This window comes from Malassezia japonica, chromosome 1 (genome assembly GCF_029542785.1).
Source record: "Malassezia japonica chromosome 1, complete sequence".
Lineage (NCBI taxonomy): Eukaryota > Fungi > Basidiomycota > Malasseziomycetes > Malasseziales > Malasseziaceae > Malassezia > Malassezia japonica.
In genome coordinates, this window is record NC_083370.1 from 595,523 (window position 1) to 612,459 (window position 16,937).

Below are 16,937 nucleotides of genomic sequence, written 5' to 3' on the forward strand. Positions count from 1 at the left end.
TCGTATCCTCTACGCCAGTCACAGTAGGGGCATCAAGCACCTCCACAGGTTGCCCATGGATCTCATCCGTCGGGTGTACCTCAGCTTTCTGATTCGCGTCCATTGGAAAGATGCGAAAACCCCGCGTTGTCAACAAGTCTGCAGCTGTGAATTAAACTCATGTATAGATTCGTGCTAGGTGCGCCAAACGCCGCGGAATTGCAGAATTCTCACGCTTACCTCAGCACTGCGCCTCTACGACGACCAAGATGAGTGCAGCCGCACGCACGGACGGTGCGCCCGCGCCGAAACGTGCACGCACGTCCGCGCTCAGCGCGGACATCAAAGAGAATGAAGCGCAACCATCTGCGGATGCAGCTGCCGAAGAACTCGGCGCGGAAGACTGGGCGCGCCTCGCCCGGGACGCCGAGACAGAAAGCGTGCCTGTGCGCCGCGACCTGTACCTCGACACGGTACGTGCTCCTTCTGACGCAGATCAACCGGAACCTGCTCGACTTTGACTTTGAGAAACTGTGCTCTGTGTCTCTGTCCAATGTAAACATTTACGCATGCCTCGTATGCGGCAAGTACTTCCAAGGCCGGGGCAAAAAGACGCATGCCTACTTTCACTCGATCAACGACGAGCACCACGTCTTTATGAACCTAGAGACGGCGAAGGTATACGTCCTTCCGGACAATTACGAGGTGCAAGACCCGTCGTTTTCCGATATCCAGTACCAGCTGTCGCTCACGTTTACAGAGAAGCAAATTGCCCAGCTCGATGCGCCGGATGCGCCACTTTCACGCGGCCTGGACGCGCAGACGTACCTGCCTGGCTTTGTGGGCCTGAACAACATTAGCCACAACGATGCGATGAATGTCGTGATCCAGGCGCTGGTCCATGTGCCGCCGCTGCGCAACTACTTCCTTCGGGGCGGTGTGCCCCGCGCGGCGCGCGGCAAGGTCGATGTGCGCGGAGCATCGACCGTCTCCGAGGCCGCTGGCGAGCTTGCGCACAGCACAGAGCTTGTGCAGCGCTTTGCGACGCTGGTGCGCCGTATTTGGAACCCTCATGGCTTCAAAGGCCAAGTGTCGCCGCATGAATTCCTGCAAGAAGTTGCGAATGCAAGCCAAGGGCGCTTCAAGCTGACCGAGCAGGGTGACCCGGTCGAGTTCCTTGGCTGGCTGCTGAACCGACTGCACATGGACCTGGCCGGAAGTGCGTCTGCCGCGCGCAAGCGCCCCACGATCATTACGCGCTGCTTCCAGGGCGGCGTGCGTGTCGAGTCGCAAAATGTCATTGTGCGCACTGGCCTCGAGGACGAGGTTGTGGACAAGCTGGACCACGACGGCCGCCGCAGCGGCGGACAGCAGGACGAGAGCGGCAGGGCCAAGTTTAACATCAACAAAGAAATTAAGGTGGACGTCTCGCCGTTCCTGCTGCTGGCCATTGATCTCCCCCCGGCCCCCGTCTTCCAGGACGTGGCCGAGGAGAACATTATTCCGCAGGTGCCCATTTCGCATGTGCTGGCCAAGTATGATGGCGAGACGTTCCAAGAGAGCAACGGCGTGATCCGGCGGTACCACCTGACCAAGCTCCCTCCCTACCTCATTCTGCACTACCGCCGCTTTACCAAGAACCGCTTCGTGGAGGAGCGGAATCCGACGATTGTCAACTTTCCCACGGTCGGCTTGGACCTGCGCGACTATGTGCAAGCGCCGCCGCCCGATGAGCCTACGATCGGTACCGTGTACAACCTCCTGAGCAACATTACACACGAGGCGACGCCCGGCACGGTCCGCGAGAACAGTGTATGGCACTCGCAAGTGCACACACGTACGGATGGCGCGACCGATGCCAAAGAGGCGGCGCCTGGAGAAGAGCGCTGGTTCCAGATGCAGGACTTGATTGTCGAGGACGTCAACAAGCAGATGCTCTTCCTCGGCGAGTCGTACATCCAGATCTGGGAGCGCGCTGGCGCCGTACCCGAGGTCGAGCGCGACGCGCAGCGCCTCGTTCTGCCGCGGCAAAAGCATAGCGCCAGTAAAAAGGTGTAGCTAGATACCCTACCCTAATCCACTGTAAGCTCCTCGTCGACCTTGTCGAACGACTGGAAGTACTCCGTAAAGAGCTTGATTTTGTGCTCGACGTCCTCCGAGCCACACACCTCGCGGATCGAGTGCATGCTCAGCTGGGGATTGCCGAGGTCGACCGTGCGCACGCTCTTGGAGAGCATCGGGCCGATGGTGCTGCCGCACGCACAGTCGTTACGCACCTCGAACTCTTGCAGCGGCACACCCGCGCGCTTGGCGACGCGGCGCAGCAAAAAGGTGGTCACCGCCGTCGACGCGTAGCGCTGCTTGGCGTTGGTCTTGATCACCGGGCCCGCATTGAGCTTGGGGCGCAAATTGTCCTCGTGGATCGAGGCAAAGTTGGGGTGCACGGCGTGCGCCGTGTCCGACGAGATGAGGAACGAGCGTGCAAGACTCTGATCAAAGAGCGCCTGCTGGTTCGTCGAGACAGTCGCGCCACGCACGGCAAGCGCCGCTAGACGGTGCACCATGCTCCAGACGAGGTTACTCTCGGCGCCTTGGTACGACACCGAGCCCACCTCTTCGTTATCAAAGAGCGCAATGGCGCGGATGGACGACGCATCGCTGAGCGCACCGGCCTTTTCCACACTGTCGATCAGCGCCTCGGTCGCACAGAAGCACGTCATTTGGTTGTCGACGCGCGGCGAAAAGACAAACTCGTTGTTCAGGCCGCCGGCCGCAGGAGGCTGCGTGTCAAAGAGACTCAGCTCAAAGTCTTGAATGTGGCTCACGGGGCATCCGAGCTCTTCCGAAAGCAGCTGGAGGAGCACCGGGTGGTGTTTTTGGCTCATGGTCGGCGTGCCGACCGCCGCGCTCGGCTCCGCGGACGAGTTGAGCGCATCGGCGAGGCCAAAGATCGGCTGCAGGTTGTCCTCCTGGTTGAACTTGAACGCGTCGTTCTGCGTGCGGTTCAGGTGGATGGCCAGCGTCGGCACACGCAGCAGCGGGCGGCGGATGTGCACGAGGCGCGACACAAACTTGGCATGCGTGTCGGACGTCGACACAATCACGCGGCCCGCGAGACTCAGGTCACGGTCGAACCACGTCGCCCACAGGCCGCCGCCGTACGTCTCGACAGAGCACTGCAGGTAGCCCTCCTTGCTGCGCTTCGACACCGGACGCACACGGAGATTCGGCGAGTCGGTGTGGCCGCCGACCATGTGCACACCATTGCCCGGGCGGTACTGCTGGCCGATGGCAAACGCGACGAGCGACGACTGGTTGCGCTTATAGCTGGGTAAGACACGCCACGTACTAATACCGGCCGCCGAGCTCCACCTTGTTGTCCCACGACTGGCTCTCGTGCAGCTGGACGAACCCAGCCTTCTCGAGCATCGCGACGCTCGTCGCCGTCGCATGGAACGGCGTGGGGCTTGCCTCGACATACTTCATGAAACGCAGCGCCGCAGCGGGCACCGCAGGGCCAGAGACCAGAGACAGGGCCATCGTAGATAGCGTATGTGGAGGAGCTACGGAGGCGGCCGTGCAGCGACGCTGGGCGGCGGCAGCGGCGTGGCAGCGGCCGGGGGGACGGTTGGCTGCGCGATGCGGCGCACCGGGAGCGTGTCGTCGAGGATCGGCGGCGGCGGCGCTTCGGGGACGACCAAGCGCCCGGCCTTCCACTTGGCGCCGCACGCATTGCACAGCTGCGACGGCCCTTTGGGGCCACGGCGCCACATGGGCGTCTTGGTCTTGCCGCATGCGCCGCAGCTCTTGATGCTCCCGTCGGGGTTGTGCGTCGCGACATGGCGCTTACGCTTGGGACGTGCCTCGCCGTCCTCGGCAAAATAGTTGCGGGGAACGTGCTCGATGCGGGACGGCCGCGAAGTGTCTTTGGTATCCGACAGCGTCGCGACCTTGCGCTTCGGCTGGGGACGCGTCGCACTCGACTGGATGCGCATCGCGTAGCGGTCGCACACGTGGTCCTCGAGCCCCTGGGGAATCGACGCTTTGGCGACCGTGTGTGGCAGGGGGCGCGTCGGAGGCACCGTCTTGAAGCGCGCGGCGAACGACTCTTGCAACGTGGCGTGCACTTCGCGGTCGGTGCTCGACGCCCACTGCCGCTCGCGCCCGGGCTCGCTCGTGACGCAGCCGGGGACGCGGCCAAGGCAATCCCAGAGGCGCTCGTCGATGCCCGTGTCTGCACGAAGGTACCATGTCGCCGGATAGAGCTCGTGGCCACGCTGGGGATGCGCCGGTTCGGGCGCGGCCTCCTTTTTGGGCTTGGGGCGTTTTGTGCGGCCGCCCCGCTTGGCGGAGTCGGGAGTTGTGTCGGGCGCCGGCGCCGGCGTAGGCGGCGTCTCGGGAGCCGGGGTAGACGTCTCTTCTTTCGGGCGCAGCGACGCGTCAAAGAGCATGCCGCGGTCCATGTGCTCGGCCTCGCTCAAGCCGCTATCGCCTGCCGCTTTTGAGCCGATGGCCGGCAGGAAGAAGCTGAGCAGGACGCTGTAGCCCCGGCGAGCACCGACGTTGCGGCGGCGCTCGACGGCCATGTGCCACAGGGGCAGCACAAAGTTGATGCTGGGGTTCTCGGGGAACTCGACGAGCACGACCGGCGGCCCATTTTCTTCCGGCCTGGCCGGCGGAGGGACCATGAGCGACGCAATAATTGCATTGAGCTGCGGCAGCGCCGACTCGGGCAGCTGGCCGGTGCGTGCGAGCTGCAAGAGGTTTTGCAGGTGTGTATCGTGCTCCGCACGCTGCTGCAGGCGCGCGAGGAAGCCAGCATCAAGGGGGCGCGGGGGATTAGGGCGTGGGGGTATATTGGAGGGACCAGGGTTGGGCGGGCTGGAAGTAGAAGGAGCAGTAGAAGCCGAAGGTGTAGAAGGAGCAGCAGGTGCAGTATTCGTAGGGGGATTAGGAGAAGCAGCGCCAGATGCAGCGCCGGAAGGGGCACCAGGAGGAGCGCCAGGAGGAGCGCCAGAAGGAGCGTCAGGAGCGGTTCCAGCAGGAGCAGTTCCCATCTGAGCACCAGTGCCACTCACAGGCGGGCCACTAGGCGCACTAGCAGGAGCACCCCTAGGACTACCACCCGGTGCACCGGCCGTGCTTGGCACACCAGCAGTACCAGGCGCAGCACTTGCTGAGCTAGACCCCGCACCGCTACCCGCAGCCGCTTTTTCATCGCTAGGGCCCACTGGACGCGGCGCCTCATGCGCTGCATTTCCCGGTGCAAGACTCTCGGCACTGGCGGGCTGGCCTGGAGGTGTGCCAATCAGTCCTGGACGCGGCCGCGCCTCGTACGACGGCGGCCGAATGTACCCCTCGTGCGACCGAATGTACCCCTCGCCCGGCGGCGGGCGCACCGACGCAGGGTATTGCACCATTCCGTACCGAGGCTTTTCCTTTGGTCGCGGCTTGGCATAGTTCGGCGATACGCTTGCACGCAGCTCCCAGAAACGCACGCCATAGTATACCATGGGCCCCACACGCACGTCTGCGCGCCCAAGGGGCATCAGGGTATGTGGCTTGTGCGGATCGATGCCTTGGAGCAGCGCGCGCGGCACGAGATCAAAGTGCTCGATCCCGGACCGCTGGCGGTGGCTAAAGGGCGGCAGAACTTGCAGCATGTGCATCATGCGCGTCTGGCGCAGGGCCTGTAGGAGCACGAGACTGGGTTAGATGGACGACGTACCTCTTTTCTAGCGGCTCGCTCTCTTCGTCGTCGGCGGCACCGGTCGTCGGCAGCGCAAACGGGAGCACAAGCTCGGGCAGCACTTTGCGTGCGCCGCCACCAGCAGTGAGAAAGCCAGGCGGCGGCACATCCTGGCCGGCCATGCCGATACTGCCGCCTGTGAGAGCCGACAGCGCGACGTTCTTGGCACGGTTTGCGTGCGACGACGGTTTGGGCTTCTTGGGCGGCTGCGGTGCCGGCGGGCGTGGCGGGCCATATGTCCCAGGCGGGCGGGGCACGTACGGCGCGGCATGCGGCGGCGGCGTGTACGTTGGCGGCACGCCGACGCGGTTCAGCACCGTGCCCGGCGGCGGCGGCCACGGCCGGGCCTGGGCAGTTGGCGCCGGGCGGGGGTACGCAGAGTGCGGCACCGTCGGCGTCCGCAGGCCAGGGCCGCTGTACGCGACGCTCCCGCTCGGCACGCGCGGCACGCTATATACATTCGAGGCGGGCACCGTATTTTGGGCGGTGCTTGGCGCGCTCGGCGCGGGCGCTGCGGCCGGGGCTGCCGGCGCAGGCGCCCCGCCATCACTTGTGCGGCGTGCGGCATCGTCCTGTGCCGCACCCGCGTCACGCGGCGTGCTCTCCGCACTCGCACCCGCGGCGTCCATGATGGTCGTGAAGAAGCCCGATGGCCCGATCTCTTGTCATGCGCCATGCGCTTTGGTTCGGCATGAAGGTCGTGCCCGGGGCCATGCCGGCCGCGCGCATGCGCTTTTCCGCGTGTGCGCGGTACAGCACAGGGGCGCGGCGGTACATTGCGCCACAAGAGCTGGAGCGCGTCGCCAAGCGCCTCGGTCATGCGCTCGACGAGAGGTTGCACGATGCACTCACCATGTACCTGCGCACTTCGCGCGACGCACGTATGCGGCGTACGGCGAGCACAGCGCTCGCATCGCTGGCGCAGCGCGAGGAACTCGATGCGCCGCTCGTCTCGCTTGCGCTGGCGGCCAAGCTTGCGGTGAGCGACGGCCGTGTCCTCGATATTCTCAACGAGCTGCAAGAGGCGCACCCGGCGTGGAAGCCGACGGCCGCCGACTATACCCATTTGCTACATACGCTATGCCGCCAGCGCGATGCAGATGCGCTTCTTGTGTGGGACACGATGCGTGCAGAAGGCATCCATATCCCGATGAATGCCGTGAATGCGACGATTGCCACGGCGCTTGTGCATGCGCCGATGGAGCGTGTACGCACACTTCTCGACGAGGCCGGGGGCATTTATGCGCTCGACAAGGTTGGGTGCACGTCGCTCCTCCAGGGCCTGTGCCACCGCTACGCAGACGCGGAGGACAGGAGCGAAGTCTACCCAGACACACTCGACGGCCCGACGCTCGACGAACTGCATGCGGTCGCCTTGCGCCTCCATGCACTCCTCCAAGATACCAATGATGGCGTCGGCTGGCACGCGTACCTGACATACGTCGGCCTATGCGACGGCCCATCGGCTGCGACCGACGCAGCGGCGGAGCTAGTCCGTGCGCGAACGCTCGTTCCCGACGCATGGACGCTGTCGACGCTTGCGCTGTGTCACGCCCACCATGCGCCGCCCCAGTCGTGCGACGAGGCGCTGGAATGCCTCGATATGCTCGAGCGTGCAATCCATATCCGCCCTGGGCGCTACGTTGTCGCCATGATGATCCAGTGTATTCTCGGCCATGCGGTGCGCATCGGCACACGGCGCGTGCGTGCCACGCCGGATCCCGGCCAGACGGTCGAGGCCCAGGCACTGTACCAAGAAGCGCGCACCCTGTACAATCTCCGCCCCGACGCGGCGCTGGTGCATCCGCTGATCGAGGCACACTGCAACGCATTTGTGCCGGCGATTGACGCGGCGTACGCACTGCTGCGCGACCTGCTTCCTCCCCCACGCTCGCTGCTGGACCGCTGGAAAAAGCCGCCTGCGCCGCTGACGGATCTCGGCACGTTTTATCCGATCGTCATGGCGTGTGCCCGTCTGCACGATATCCCCCGCGCCCTTGCGCTGCTGAAGCAGATGGACAACATTGCGATTCCACCCCATGTGGCCACGACGCTTGTGCTGCGCCTATGGGAGGTATGCATGACCTTTGACGAGGCTTGGCAGGTCTACCAGGCCGTGCATGCGATCGGTCAGCTTGACGAGGGCTCGTACGCGCAGCTCGTCGCGGCGTGCTGCCGTCTGCACCTGTACGAGGACCCTGAGAAGGAGCCATGCAGTGTTCCGCCTGTGTATCCGTTGCAGATCCTCGGCGACATGCGTGCGGCCAAGCTGCATCCCCCGCCCAAGACGTATACGGTACTGCTCGACTACTATGCCAAGTCGCCTCGGGCGACGCTCGCTGGCGTCCATGCGACGCACGAGCTGATCAAGCGCGACGTCCACCTCGAGCCGGACCTGGTCTTGATCAACACGCTGATGAATGCGTACAGCCACGTCGACGCGCCCGCACACGTCCTCGGCATATGGGACCGCCTCGTGGTGCTGTGCACAAATGCAGACAAGCTCGCGTTTATGGACGAAGTGAGCCTCGTCGTGGTGCTCGACGCGTGCGGCCACGCTGGCCTGCTGAGTGCCGCACGCCGTGCGCTCGACACGGCGCGGCAGCTTGAGCGGGGGCGCGGCGTGCTCGTCGGCAAAGACGCGCAGGACGCGTGGATCGAGTGTCTGGCGCGGTGCGGGCGCATGGCCGAGGCGATCGACGTCGTGTTTGGCATGCCCCCCGAGCTGCCCGACCAAAAGACGCTCGAGACGCTGCTGCGTTTTGGCGCTTCGGCGCGGCAGCGTGGCGCGCTCTCGAACGAGATGTGGACGGCGCTGCGCGAGCGCATAGCGCGCACGTTCCCTGCGCACTATCCCCACGTAGCGCATATCGCGTAATGTACTATACAGCTACACCCACTCGGGCTTGGCGACCTTGCGCTGCTCGGTCGCGCCAGTGACCGGATCGGTCATCTCCTTCCAGCTTACCGGCTGCATTGCACGTCCAGACGGCGCCCAGCCATCGGACGCGCTCGTGTCACTGCTTGTCGCGTGCACGACACCGAGATGGTTGCCGGCCGTCGACAGGTAGTACGAGCGAGCATCGCCGAGCGAAATGACCGTGGCGCGGATAATGTCGCCTGGGCGGAAGCACTCTTTGAGCACGACCGAGTCTTTTTCCGTGCTGCGCACGTCCTGCGCGCGGATCACGCCCTGGAAGTCGGTGCCGTCGATGCCTTCGCCGGCCGCATGGTTGCCACGCGCGCCGGCGCCGTGGCCGAGCGCGCCGCCGCACGGGATATCGTTCACGACGAGGATCGACACGGTCGCCTGCCGCGGCGTCACACGCGTCACGCGCCCAATGATCTGCATTAGTCTAGCCACGTACCGTGCTTTCCGGCTCGGGAAGGACGAGCGGAGGCTTGGTGCCCGTCACCTTGGCGATTGCGTTTGCACCGCTGCGCCGCCGCGCAGGGTCGTCGAGATTGTGTTCGGCATGTCCCACGCGGCTCGCAACGAGGTACTCGCCGATCGAGTACGTTCCGGCGCCCGCCCCGACGTTGGACCGCGGCGGAAGATTCAGCGGCTGGCCTGGCAGGACCAGCGGCGCTTCGCTCATCGTAGTGGAGAGCCACGTGGGAATTTTTTTGGTTTCTGACCATGCCGCCCAAGAGCAAGTGGCGCCAGCCGGACGCGGTGCACTTCCAGGTGGTGCACCGCTCGCAGCGTGACGCCGATCCGGAAGCGGGACCCCATGTTTTGAAACCATTCCGGCCTCTGAACGAGCAAAAGGTGCGTGGTCGTGCTAATCCAGGGAAAAACGCGTGCCGATCTCGCGCGCGAGGATCCGGCGCTGGCCGAGAGCAGCAAATCGCGCAGCAATGTCGGCGAGGCGGCGCTGTATGGCGTGTACTATGATGATACCGACTATGACTATATGCAGCATCTGCGTCCGATGAACGATGCTGAGAATAGCAAGCACGGCGGCGTCGACGAGGAGGACGACACGGATGCCGTGTGGGTCCCGTCGGCGGTCCAGCCCAAGGACCGTGCGCCAAAGAGCTTCGCATTAAAGGAGGAGAAGGAGCAGGAGCCGACGCTCATGCTGCCTGCGTCTGCGTTTGCATCGAACGAGACGCCGCTGGAATACTCGTCGCCATACGACGTCGACCCATCGCTGCAAGGCCTGCAGCCCGACATGGACCCCCACCTGCGCCAGACGCTCGAGGCGCTGGACGACGAGGAGTTTGTCGACGACGATCTCGGTGACGACTTCTTTGGCGGCCTGATCCAGGAAGGCCAGTGGGACGGCAAGCGCGATGCGGCCGATACGTGGCGCGACGAAGCGCCGGAAGGCGACGCCATCTGGCTCGATCCGGTCCAGCGTGCGCTGCGTGAGCGCGAAGAGGCCGAGAAAGATGGCAAGGAGCTCAGTCTCGAGGCGCGTATTGCGCTCTTTAAGCATAACCAGGCCCAGGCGACGTCCGACGACGAGCTCTCGGACGCAGAGACGGCGGAGGCGCGCGACCAGCTCGGCGGCCTGCCCGCCGCGATGCCCAAGGCGATGCGTGCCCCCGGCTCCGTCTCGTCCACCGGCTCGGCGCTCGGCAAGTCGGGGCGCCCAGGCGCGCTGGCGCGCCGTGCCGCGTCGACAAAGGCGGGGAGCGTCGGCGGTGGCTCGACGGTGTGGTCGATGAGCTCGTCGGCAATGTTCCGCAACCAGGGCCTGACGGACCTCGACGACCGCTTCGACCGCGTCCTGCGCAAGTACGGCGTCGAGACGGGCGACGGCGATCTCGATGCGCTCGCGGAGGAAGAGGACGAAGAGGAGGAAGAGCTCGATCACGACATGGTCGAGCAGATGACGCGCGGCGACTTTGACAAGATCATGGACGAGTTCCTCGACAAGCACGAGGTCGTTGCCGGCAAGATGCGGCCGGTGCTCGGCGACCGCACGACGACCGCCGACGAGAAGCTCGAGATGATCCGCAAGGGTCTCGGCGAAGTGCGCATCACCGACAATGGCCAGGACGTCGACTCGCCTGCGTCCGAGAACCCCTTCTTGAATCCCAGCATTATCGGCGCGGACCGCGAGCAGTGGGACGTGCAGACGGTCCAGACGACCAAGACCAACCTCGAGAACCACCCGCGGACGATTGCAGCGGCCGAGAGCGTCGCGCCGACCGCGTCGCGTGCGCCGACCGTGATCGGGGCGCGTGCGCGCATGCTCGAGGCGGACGAGAAGCGCATTCCCAAGATCAAGATCCATCCCCGTACCGGCGTGCCCCAGATTGTCGGCTACACGGTTGCGCAAAAGGACAAAAAGGCCCAGGAGCCTGCCGAGCCTACCGAATCTACACAAGAGCCCGAGGCGGAGCTGTCAGACTCGGACTCGGACGAGCGACGTACGTACTACCCCTACTGACCCAGCCGCCCTTCCCCACAAGCGCGACCGGAACGAGTCCAAAGAGGCGCGGCGCGCCCGGAAAGAAGCCGTCAAGCTCGAAAAGCAGACACGCCGCGCGGACAAGTCCGCCACGAAAAAGTCCTTTGCCGACGAGCGCAAGCGCCAGCTGCACGCCGCGCAGCGGCAGCACGAGGCGACCGGCGGCCAAGCCGCAGCGCACCTCGCGTAGAACCGTAATAAATCGGGCGATCGGGCCACGTGGCATAGGCGTGCAGCTTCTAAACGCGGTGCTGAACGGACTTACGCCATTCGACCATGTCTATCGGCGAAGGGCCACGCCGCTCAGCGCACCGTGTGCGCCCCCCCGCGGATGCCCCGCGCATCGATAGAGAGCTGTCTGAGGCGCGCAGAAACCGCCCTGTCCACCAGATCCGCCCACCATCGCAGCCGCTCGGCGATGACGCGTCGCGCTACGCGCGTGCGGAGCGCCCGGAGCGCCCGGTGCGCTCGCGTCAAAGTCGGTACGAGGATGCGGAAGAGACGCCGCGCCGTGTGCGTAACCGTGACTCGGCGCGCATGTCGCGTCGCGACGTGGACCGCGATCTTGCGCGCCGCGAGGCCGAAGAGCGCGAGCTGAGCCGCCGCGACGCGGAGCGCCGCGAACTCGCGCGCCGCCAGGCGCAGAAGCACGAGTGGGTCGACGAAGAGGAGGCCGAGGAGCGTTTGTCGCGCCCTGTTTCGCGCCGCAGCGGGCTTGCAGAGCCTACGCGCGACGTCGACGAGGTGCGTGCGGGCCGCGAGCGCCGCGATCGTGATCTGCGCGATAGCCGCCGCCGCTCGCACCGCGAGCCGCCACGCGACGAGTTTGTGGATGCGCCCGAGGTCAGGACGCCGCGCCAGCGCCGGCGCTCGCGTCCGCCGTCGCAGGTGCGCCACACGCCCGAGCGCGACGAGGAGCGTCTGGCGAGCCGCAAGAGCTCGCGTTCGTCGCTCGTGCGCCGTGCGACTACCGCTGGCGCCGGCGCCGCGGCGGGTGGTGCGGCAGGCGCTGCGGGCGCCGCAGTGCTGGACGAAAAAGCGGCGGCGCCCGGCGGCCCGGATGGCCCGGTGGACGACGTGACGCTCGCTGCGATGGATCCCCCCCGCAGCAACCGCAAGCGCCGTCTTGCGCCTGTCCCCGGAGGCCAGGTGAATACGGTGAAAGAGGGCCGCATGTTCCCCTTTACTGGTATCGATAATTTGGGACTGCTTATGGAGGACGACTCGTACCAGCCAGTGTGCTTCTCCATCTACCTCTTTAAAACGACGCTGGACTACCGCACGGTGCGCGAGTTCTTTGAGGTGCTGGCGCAACTGTACCCCAAGTACCGCTACGTGGTCGACTTCCAGCCGTACTCTGCGCTGCGCCGCGACCGCGAGAAGCGCAAAGAGCAAGAGGCGCTTGCGAATGCGCCCGAGGAAGTGAAAGAGGCGCGCCGCCGCGAGTTGGAAGAGGCCACGCGTGTCGGCCGCCTGCCGTTCAATGCCGGCCCCCACACGATGTACTCCAAGAGTCTCAAGGCCGGCTCGTGGCTGCGCCCTGCCAAGTGGCGCATCGACGACGACTTTCACATTTCGGAGAACATCAATGTGATGTCGTGCCAAGGCACGGGCGACGACGCGCAGCTGTACCGTATTGCCGGCCGTTTCCTCTCGCGCCACTTTAACTACAACAAGCCGGTGTGGGAAGCGCTGCTAGTTCAGGGCCTGAACACGGCCGAAGGTGCCAAGAGTGCGCTCATGATCAAGATCCACCACAGTTTTTCCGACGGCCAAGGCATGATCCAATCGTACCACGCCGCGCTCACGGCCATGGACAAAGGCATGGGCATCAAGGAAGTCCAGCAGTGGGTCGACATTGCCAAGAAGAAGGAAAAGGCGGGCAAGGCAGAGATCCGCCCGACGCTCCTCGGCACCGCGTCGCACTCGCTGTACACGATGCGTGAGCTGTACTTCCGCAAGCGCAAGTCGTTTGTGTACAAGAACCCCGGGCAGCCCCGCTCGACACATCGTCTGTACTGCCACTCGGAGGGTGTGAGCATGGAGAAGATCAAAACCATCCGCAATGCCTTCTCCGACGGCCCCGTGCGCCTGACGCTGAACGACGTCGCGATCGCGATCCTCGCGCGTGCGATGCGCGCGGCGACTGAGCAGCTGAACCCCGGCAAGAACGACCGGCGCGCGGCCATCTTTGTGCCGATCTCCCGCCGTCCGCCCGGGAACTGGGACCTGTACAACTACACGACCGGTGCCCTGGCATGGCTGCGCTACCCCGACCCTGAAAAGTCGTCGGTGGAAGACCAGCTGGCGCTCGTGCAGAAAGAGATGCTGCGCCTGAAAAAGTCGTACCTGCCTGCGATCTGGTACAAGACCTTTGACTTTGTGTGCAAGCGCCGTGCGTGGTACCTCCCCAACTACCCCGGGTGGCGCCAGTTCTTCTACCGCGCCTTTAGCGAGTACCACGTCGCGACCAACGTCCCCGGCCCGACCGAAGAGGTGTCCTTTGGCAAGCACAAAGCGTTTAGCTACCACGTGCTCCCCCCCAGCTCGCCCGGCAAGGCGACAATGGCGATCGGCATGATTTCCTATGCGAACGACTTTTCGCTCGCGATCTCGTGCGACGATGTGCCCGAGTTCAAGGACGTCCCGCAGGTGCTCTGCGACGCCTTCCAGTACGCCGCGCGCGTCATGGTCGACGCGGCGGAGCGCAAGCTCGCAAGCGCAAAAGAAAGCGCATAGTCCTATAGGTGGTCTACAGCATAAAGGACAAGGGATTCTCCAGCGCCGCCTTGAACGCCTGCATCCACCGCGCCGACGTCGCGCCGTCCGCCACGCGGTGGTCGGCAGAGATGGTGGCCTGCATGATCTGCGCCTTGCGCCAGCCGCGCTCCGAGTCGTCCGGCACGATGCGCGCCTCGGTCGTGCCGATGGCCAGGATACAGCTCTGCGGGGGGTTGATGATCGCCGTAAAGTTGGTCGTACCCATCATGCCCATGTTGGAGATGGTAAAGGTGCCGCCCTGGTACTCCTCCGGCTTGAGCTTGCCGTCGCGCGCCTTTTTGGCGAGCGACTTGCTCTCGCTCGAGATCTCCGAGAGACCAATCGAGCCGACGTTGCGCACGATCGGCGTAATGAGGCCGTTCGGCGTCGAGACCGCCATCGAAATGTCCTGGACGTGGTGCTCGCGGATAAACTCGCCGTGCCATGCCGAGTTCACCGCAGGCACCTGCTTCAGGGCGACAGCAGCAGCCTTCATGATAAAGTCGTTCACGCTCAGCTTCGCCGCCTTGGCCTTGTCCGCATCGCCCTTGGCCGCCTCGGCAGACGCACGGTTAAAGACCTCGCGCAGCTGCAGCGCGCGGTCCATCTCCACGTCGATCGAGACGTAGTAGTGCGGCACGGTCGACTTGGACTCGGACAGGCGCGAGGCGATCGTGCGGCGCATGTTGGAGAGGGGAGTGTCGGTGTACGCCGAGACACCCGCCGCCGGGGCCGCGGCGCTGGCCACCGCCTCGGGCGCAAAGTTCTCCACGTCCTCCTTGACGATGCGGCCCTCGGGACCGCTGCCCTTGACCTTGAGCAGGGGAATGCCGCGCTCCTGCGCAATCTTGCGGGCGATCGGCGTGGCAAACACGCGCTTGACCGGGCCGTCGTCGGCCTGCGGCGCGCTCTCCTTCTTGTCCTGCTTCGGCGCGGGCTTGTCCTCCTTGTCGTCCTTCTTCTCCGTCTTCTCCGTCTTCTCCTTCTTCTCCTGCTCCTTCTTCTGCTCGCCCTCCTTCTCGCTGGCCTTGGCGGAGGCAAACTCGCGCTCGGCCTCCTTTGCGAGGTCGTCCGCACCCGAGAGGTCATCGCCCTCCTCACCGACAATTGCGATGGTCGAGTTCACCGGGACGTGCTTCGAGCCGGCTTGCGCCTGGGTTAGCCGCGCTACGCACAATGATCTTGGCCAGCACACCGTCATCCTGTGCCTCGACTTCCATCGTGGCCTTGTCGGTTTCCTGTGTGAGTTTCGACACGCACAATCTCAAGAAGGACATCGCCGGAATGGTATGACTCGCCCTCGTTCTTGCGCCACGTCGCAATACCGCCGTCCTGCATCGTCGGGCTCATCGCGGGCATGGTAAACTTTTGCAGTTCCAGCGCTGCGGCACTGGTGTGCAGCTGCGCAGCACGCGCAGCCTGCGCACGCAGTGTCGCAACACCACCGCTCAGAGAAGCGCGGGCCGTGGCCTGGAATGGGATACGTGCCACCGCGTACATCACAATGGAGTTCGTCAAAGACTGACTGACCCGTGCGGCTGAATCGAGCTGGCTAGCCCGACTTTTGGGAATTATGCGTGCGCGGCGATTGGCCGCGGGGGTTTGTTGGGCGCGACGACGCACGGAGCACGATGGACGCGCGCGAGCGCGCTGCGGCCGAGATTCGCGCACACCTCGCGGCAGAGACGGGGGGGGCGCCGGTCAGCGAGCAGTGGTGGTAGGTAGCGCGGCTGACGTAGCGCGGAATGCGTAGCGCATTTATCGGCGATGCAGCCGGCGCTAAGCGACGACCAACCGAGTTTGCTGCGTGCAGTACGCGCGCAGTTTCTCGCGTCGCAGCTCGGCGACTCGTTGGAGAGAGGCGTGCTGGGCGACGAGCTGCCACAGAGCGCGCTCCTCCAAATTACGGCCATGACCGACGTAGGTGTCTCGGCACAGACGCTGCTGGATACCTTGTATGCGCGGCGGAGCACTCAGGCGATGCCGCCGTATCCCCGCAACATGCTGTGCATGGAGCTCAGCGACGGATTCTCCAAGACGATCATGGCATACGAAGATGCGCATATTGGCGCGCTCGTGCTGGGCGAGACGAGGCTCGGCGCAAAAATCGTGGTGCGCTCGCTGCGCCGCGAAAAAAACGGCGTCGTGTTCCTGCGGCCAGAAACGACTAGTGTGCTGGGCGGCGCAGTGCCGGAGCTTGCACGAGACGGCGAGCGCAAACTCGAGCTTGCGCTGTGTGCCAAGCTGAATGTTGCGCCGAGTGATGGGCAAATGGGGGCGGAAGGACGTTGGTCGGCCAGCGCATCTGCCCCTGCGAGTGCGCCTGCGAATGCAAGTGCATCTGCGAATGCAAGTGCATCTGCGAATGCGATCGCATCTGCGAATGCATCTACGCATACGGGGCCTACGCGCACCGTGCCCAAAGTCAGTCCTGAGTCGACCGAGCCAACGCTGCCTGGATCCAATCCATCCAGGCCCAATCTGTCAGGACCTGCTCTGCCGAATGGCACGCGCCAAGACCCCGCCGCCCCGCGCCAACCTGCGCATGTGCCACCCTCTGCACCTTCCGCCGATGTCCATGTACTTGCGCATGCGCCTTCTACATTCGCTATGGACGTGGACCCTGCTGTGGATCCCCACTCGGATGCATGGGACCTCGACGCCGAAGCGGCGCTGCTCGAGGCCGAGCAGGCCCTCGTCGGTGCCCCGGCGCCGACGCCCGATACCCAAGCGCCTCCTACGCAACATACCCCCACGGCGTCGCAGCCCAAGTCGGAGCTGCTGCGCCATCTGGACGCGGCGCCGACGCCCCCCAGCCAGCCACGTGCAACACCATCCCGCGCGAGTGGCGAGGAGCGTGCGCGACTCAAGATCTTACCCAAGCAGCCCACGCCGACCCCCCGTGAGTCACGCGCCGCGGCCCCGATTGAGCTCTCGTCCGACTCCGAGTCCGAGTCAGCGGCGGCAGCGTACATTGTGCTCTCGGATTGATCTCGGCCGAGACTGTCTCTTCCTTCATCATA

General features: G+C 64.9%; 9 protein-coding genes across 9 annotated transcripts; 5 read left to right on the forward strand and 4 right to left on the reverse strand.

The window, feature by feature from the left end:
- Window positions 1-248: 248 nt before the first annotated feature.
- Window positions 249-2,037, forward strand: ubp10 (Ubiquitin carboxyl-terminal hydrolase 10; the record flags this gene model as incomplete). Its single annotated transcript, XM_060264325.1, has 2 exons — window positions 249-452; window positions 475-2,037. The coding sequence occupies 2 exons, from the start codon at window positions 249-251 to the stop codon at window positions 2,035-2,037; spliced, it is 1,767 nt and encodes a 588-aa protein (XP_060120308.1).
- Window positions 2,038-2,051: 14 nt separating this feature from the next.
- Window positions 2,052-3,519, reverse strand: MJAP1_000356 (aspartyl aminopeptidase; the record flags this gene model as incomplete). Its single annotated transcript, XM_060264326.1, has 2 exons — window positions 2,052-3,306; window positions 3,335-3,519. 2 exons carry the CDS (start codon window positions 3,517-3,519, stop codon window positions 2,052-2,054), a joined length of 1,440 nt encoding a protein of 479 aa, XP_060120309.1.
- Window positions 3,520-3,542: 23 nt separating this feature from the next.
- On the reverse strand, window positions 3,543-6,357 carry MJAP1_000357 (uncharacterized protein; the record flags this gene model as incomplete). Its single annotated transcript, XM_060264327.1, has 3 exons — window positions 3,543-4,860; window positions 5,335-5,685; window positions 5,708-6,357. 3 exons carry the CDS (start codon window positions 6,355-6,357, stop codon window positions 3,543-3,545), a joined length of 2,319 nt encoding a protein of 772 aa, XP_060120310.1.
- Window positions 6,358-6,419: 62 nt separating this feature from the next.
- Window positions 6,420-8,606, forward strand: MJAP1_000358 (uncharacterized protein; the record flags this gene model as incomplete). Its single annotated transcript, XM_060264328.1, has 1 exon — window positions 6,420-8,606. One exon carries the CDS (start codon window positions 6,420-6,422, stop codon window positions 8,604-8,606), a length of 2,187 nt encoding a protein of 728 aa, XP_060120311.1.
- A 12-nt stretch (window positions 8,607-8,618) lies between these two features.
- MJAP1_000359 (uncharacterized protein) lies at window positions 8,619-9,327 on the reverse strand (the record flags this gene model as incomplete). Its single annotated transcript, XM_060264329.1, has 2 exons — window positions 8,619-9,074; window positions 9,097-9,327. The coding sequence occupies 2 exons, from the start codon at window positions 9,325-9,327 to the stop codon at window positions 8,619-8,621; spliced, it is 687 nt and encodes a 228-aa protein (XP_060120312.1).
- Window positions 9,328-9,368: 41 nt separating this feature from the next.
- LTV1 lies at window positions 9,369-11,344 on the forward strand (the record flags this gene model as incomplete). Its single annotated transcript, XM_060264330.1, has 3 exons — window positions 9,369-9,500; window positions 9,523-11,113; window positions 11,139-11,344. The coding sequence occupies 3 exons, from the start codon at window positions 9,369-9,371 to the stop codon at window positions 11,342-11,344; spliced, it is 1,929 nt and encodes a 642-aa protein (XP_060120313.1).
- An 86-nt stretch (window positions 11,345-11,430) lies between these two features.
- On the forward strand, window positions 11,431-13,893 carry MJAP1_000361 (uncharacterized protein; the record flags this gene model as incomplete). Its single annotated transcript, XM_060264331.1, has 1 exon — window positions 11,431-13,893. The coding sequence occupies one exon, from the start codon at window positions 11,431-11,433 to the stop codon at window positions 13,891-13,893; it is 2,463 nt and encodes an 820-aa protein (XP_060120314.1).
- A 13-nt stretch (window positions 13,894-13,906) lies between these two features.
- Window positions 13,907-15,414, reverse strand: MJAP1_000362 (dihydrolipoyllysine-residue acetyltransferase; the record flags this gene model as incomplete). The annotated part of the gene is made up of 3 exons (XM_060264332.1): window positions 13,907-15,067; window positions 15,090-15,152; window positions 15,175-15,414. The coding sequence occupies 3 exons, from the start codon at window positions 15,412-15,414 to the stop codon at window positions 13,907-13,909; spliced, it is 1,464 nt and encodes a 487-aa protein (XP_060120315.1).
- A 131-nt stretch (window positions 15,415-15,545) lies between these two features.
- On the forward strand, window positions 15,546-16,905 carry MJAP1_000363 (uncharacterized protein; the record flags this gene model as incomplete). Its single annotated transcript, XM_060264333.1, has 2 exons — window positions 15,546-15,631; window positions 15,654-16,905. The coding sequence occupies 2 exons, from the start codon at window positions 15,546-15,548 to the stop codon at window positions 16,903-16,905; spliced, it is 1,338 nt and encodes a 445-aa protein (XP_060120316.1).
- Between the last annotated feature and the right edge of the window lie 32 nt (window positions 16,906-16,937).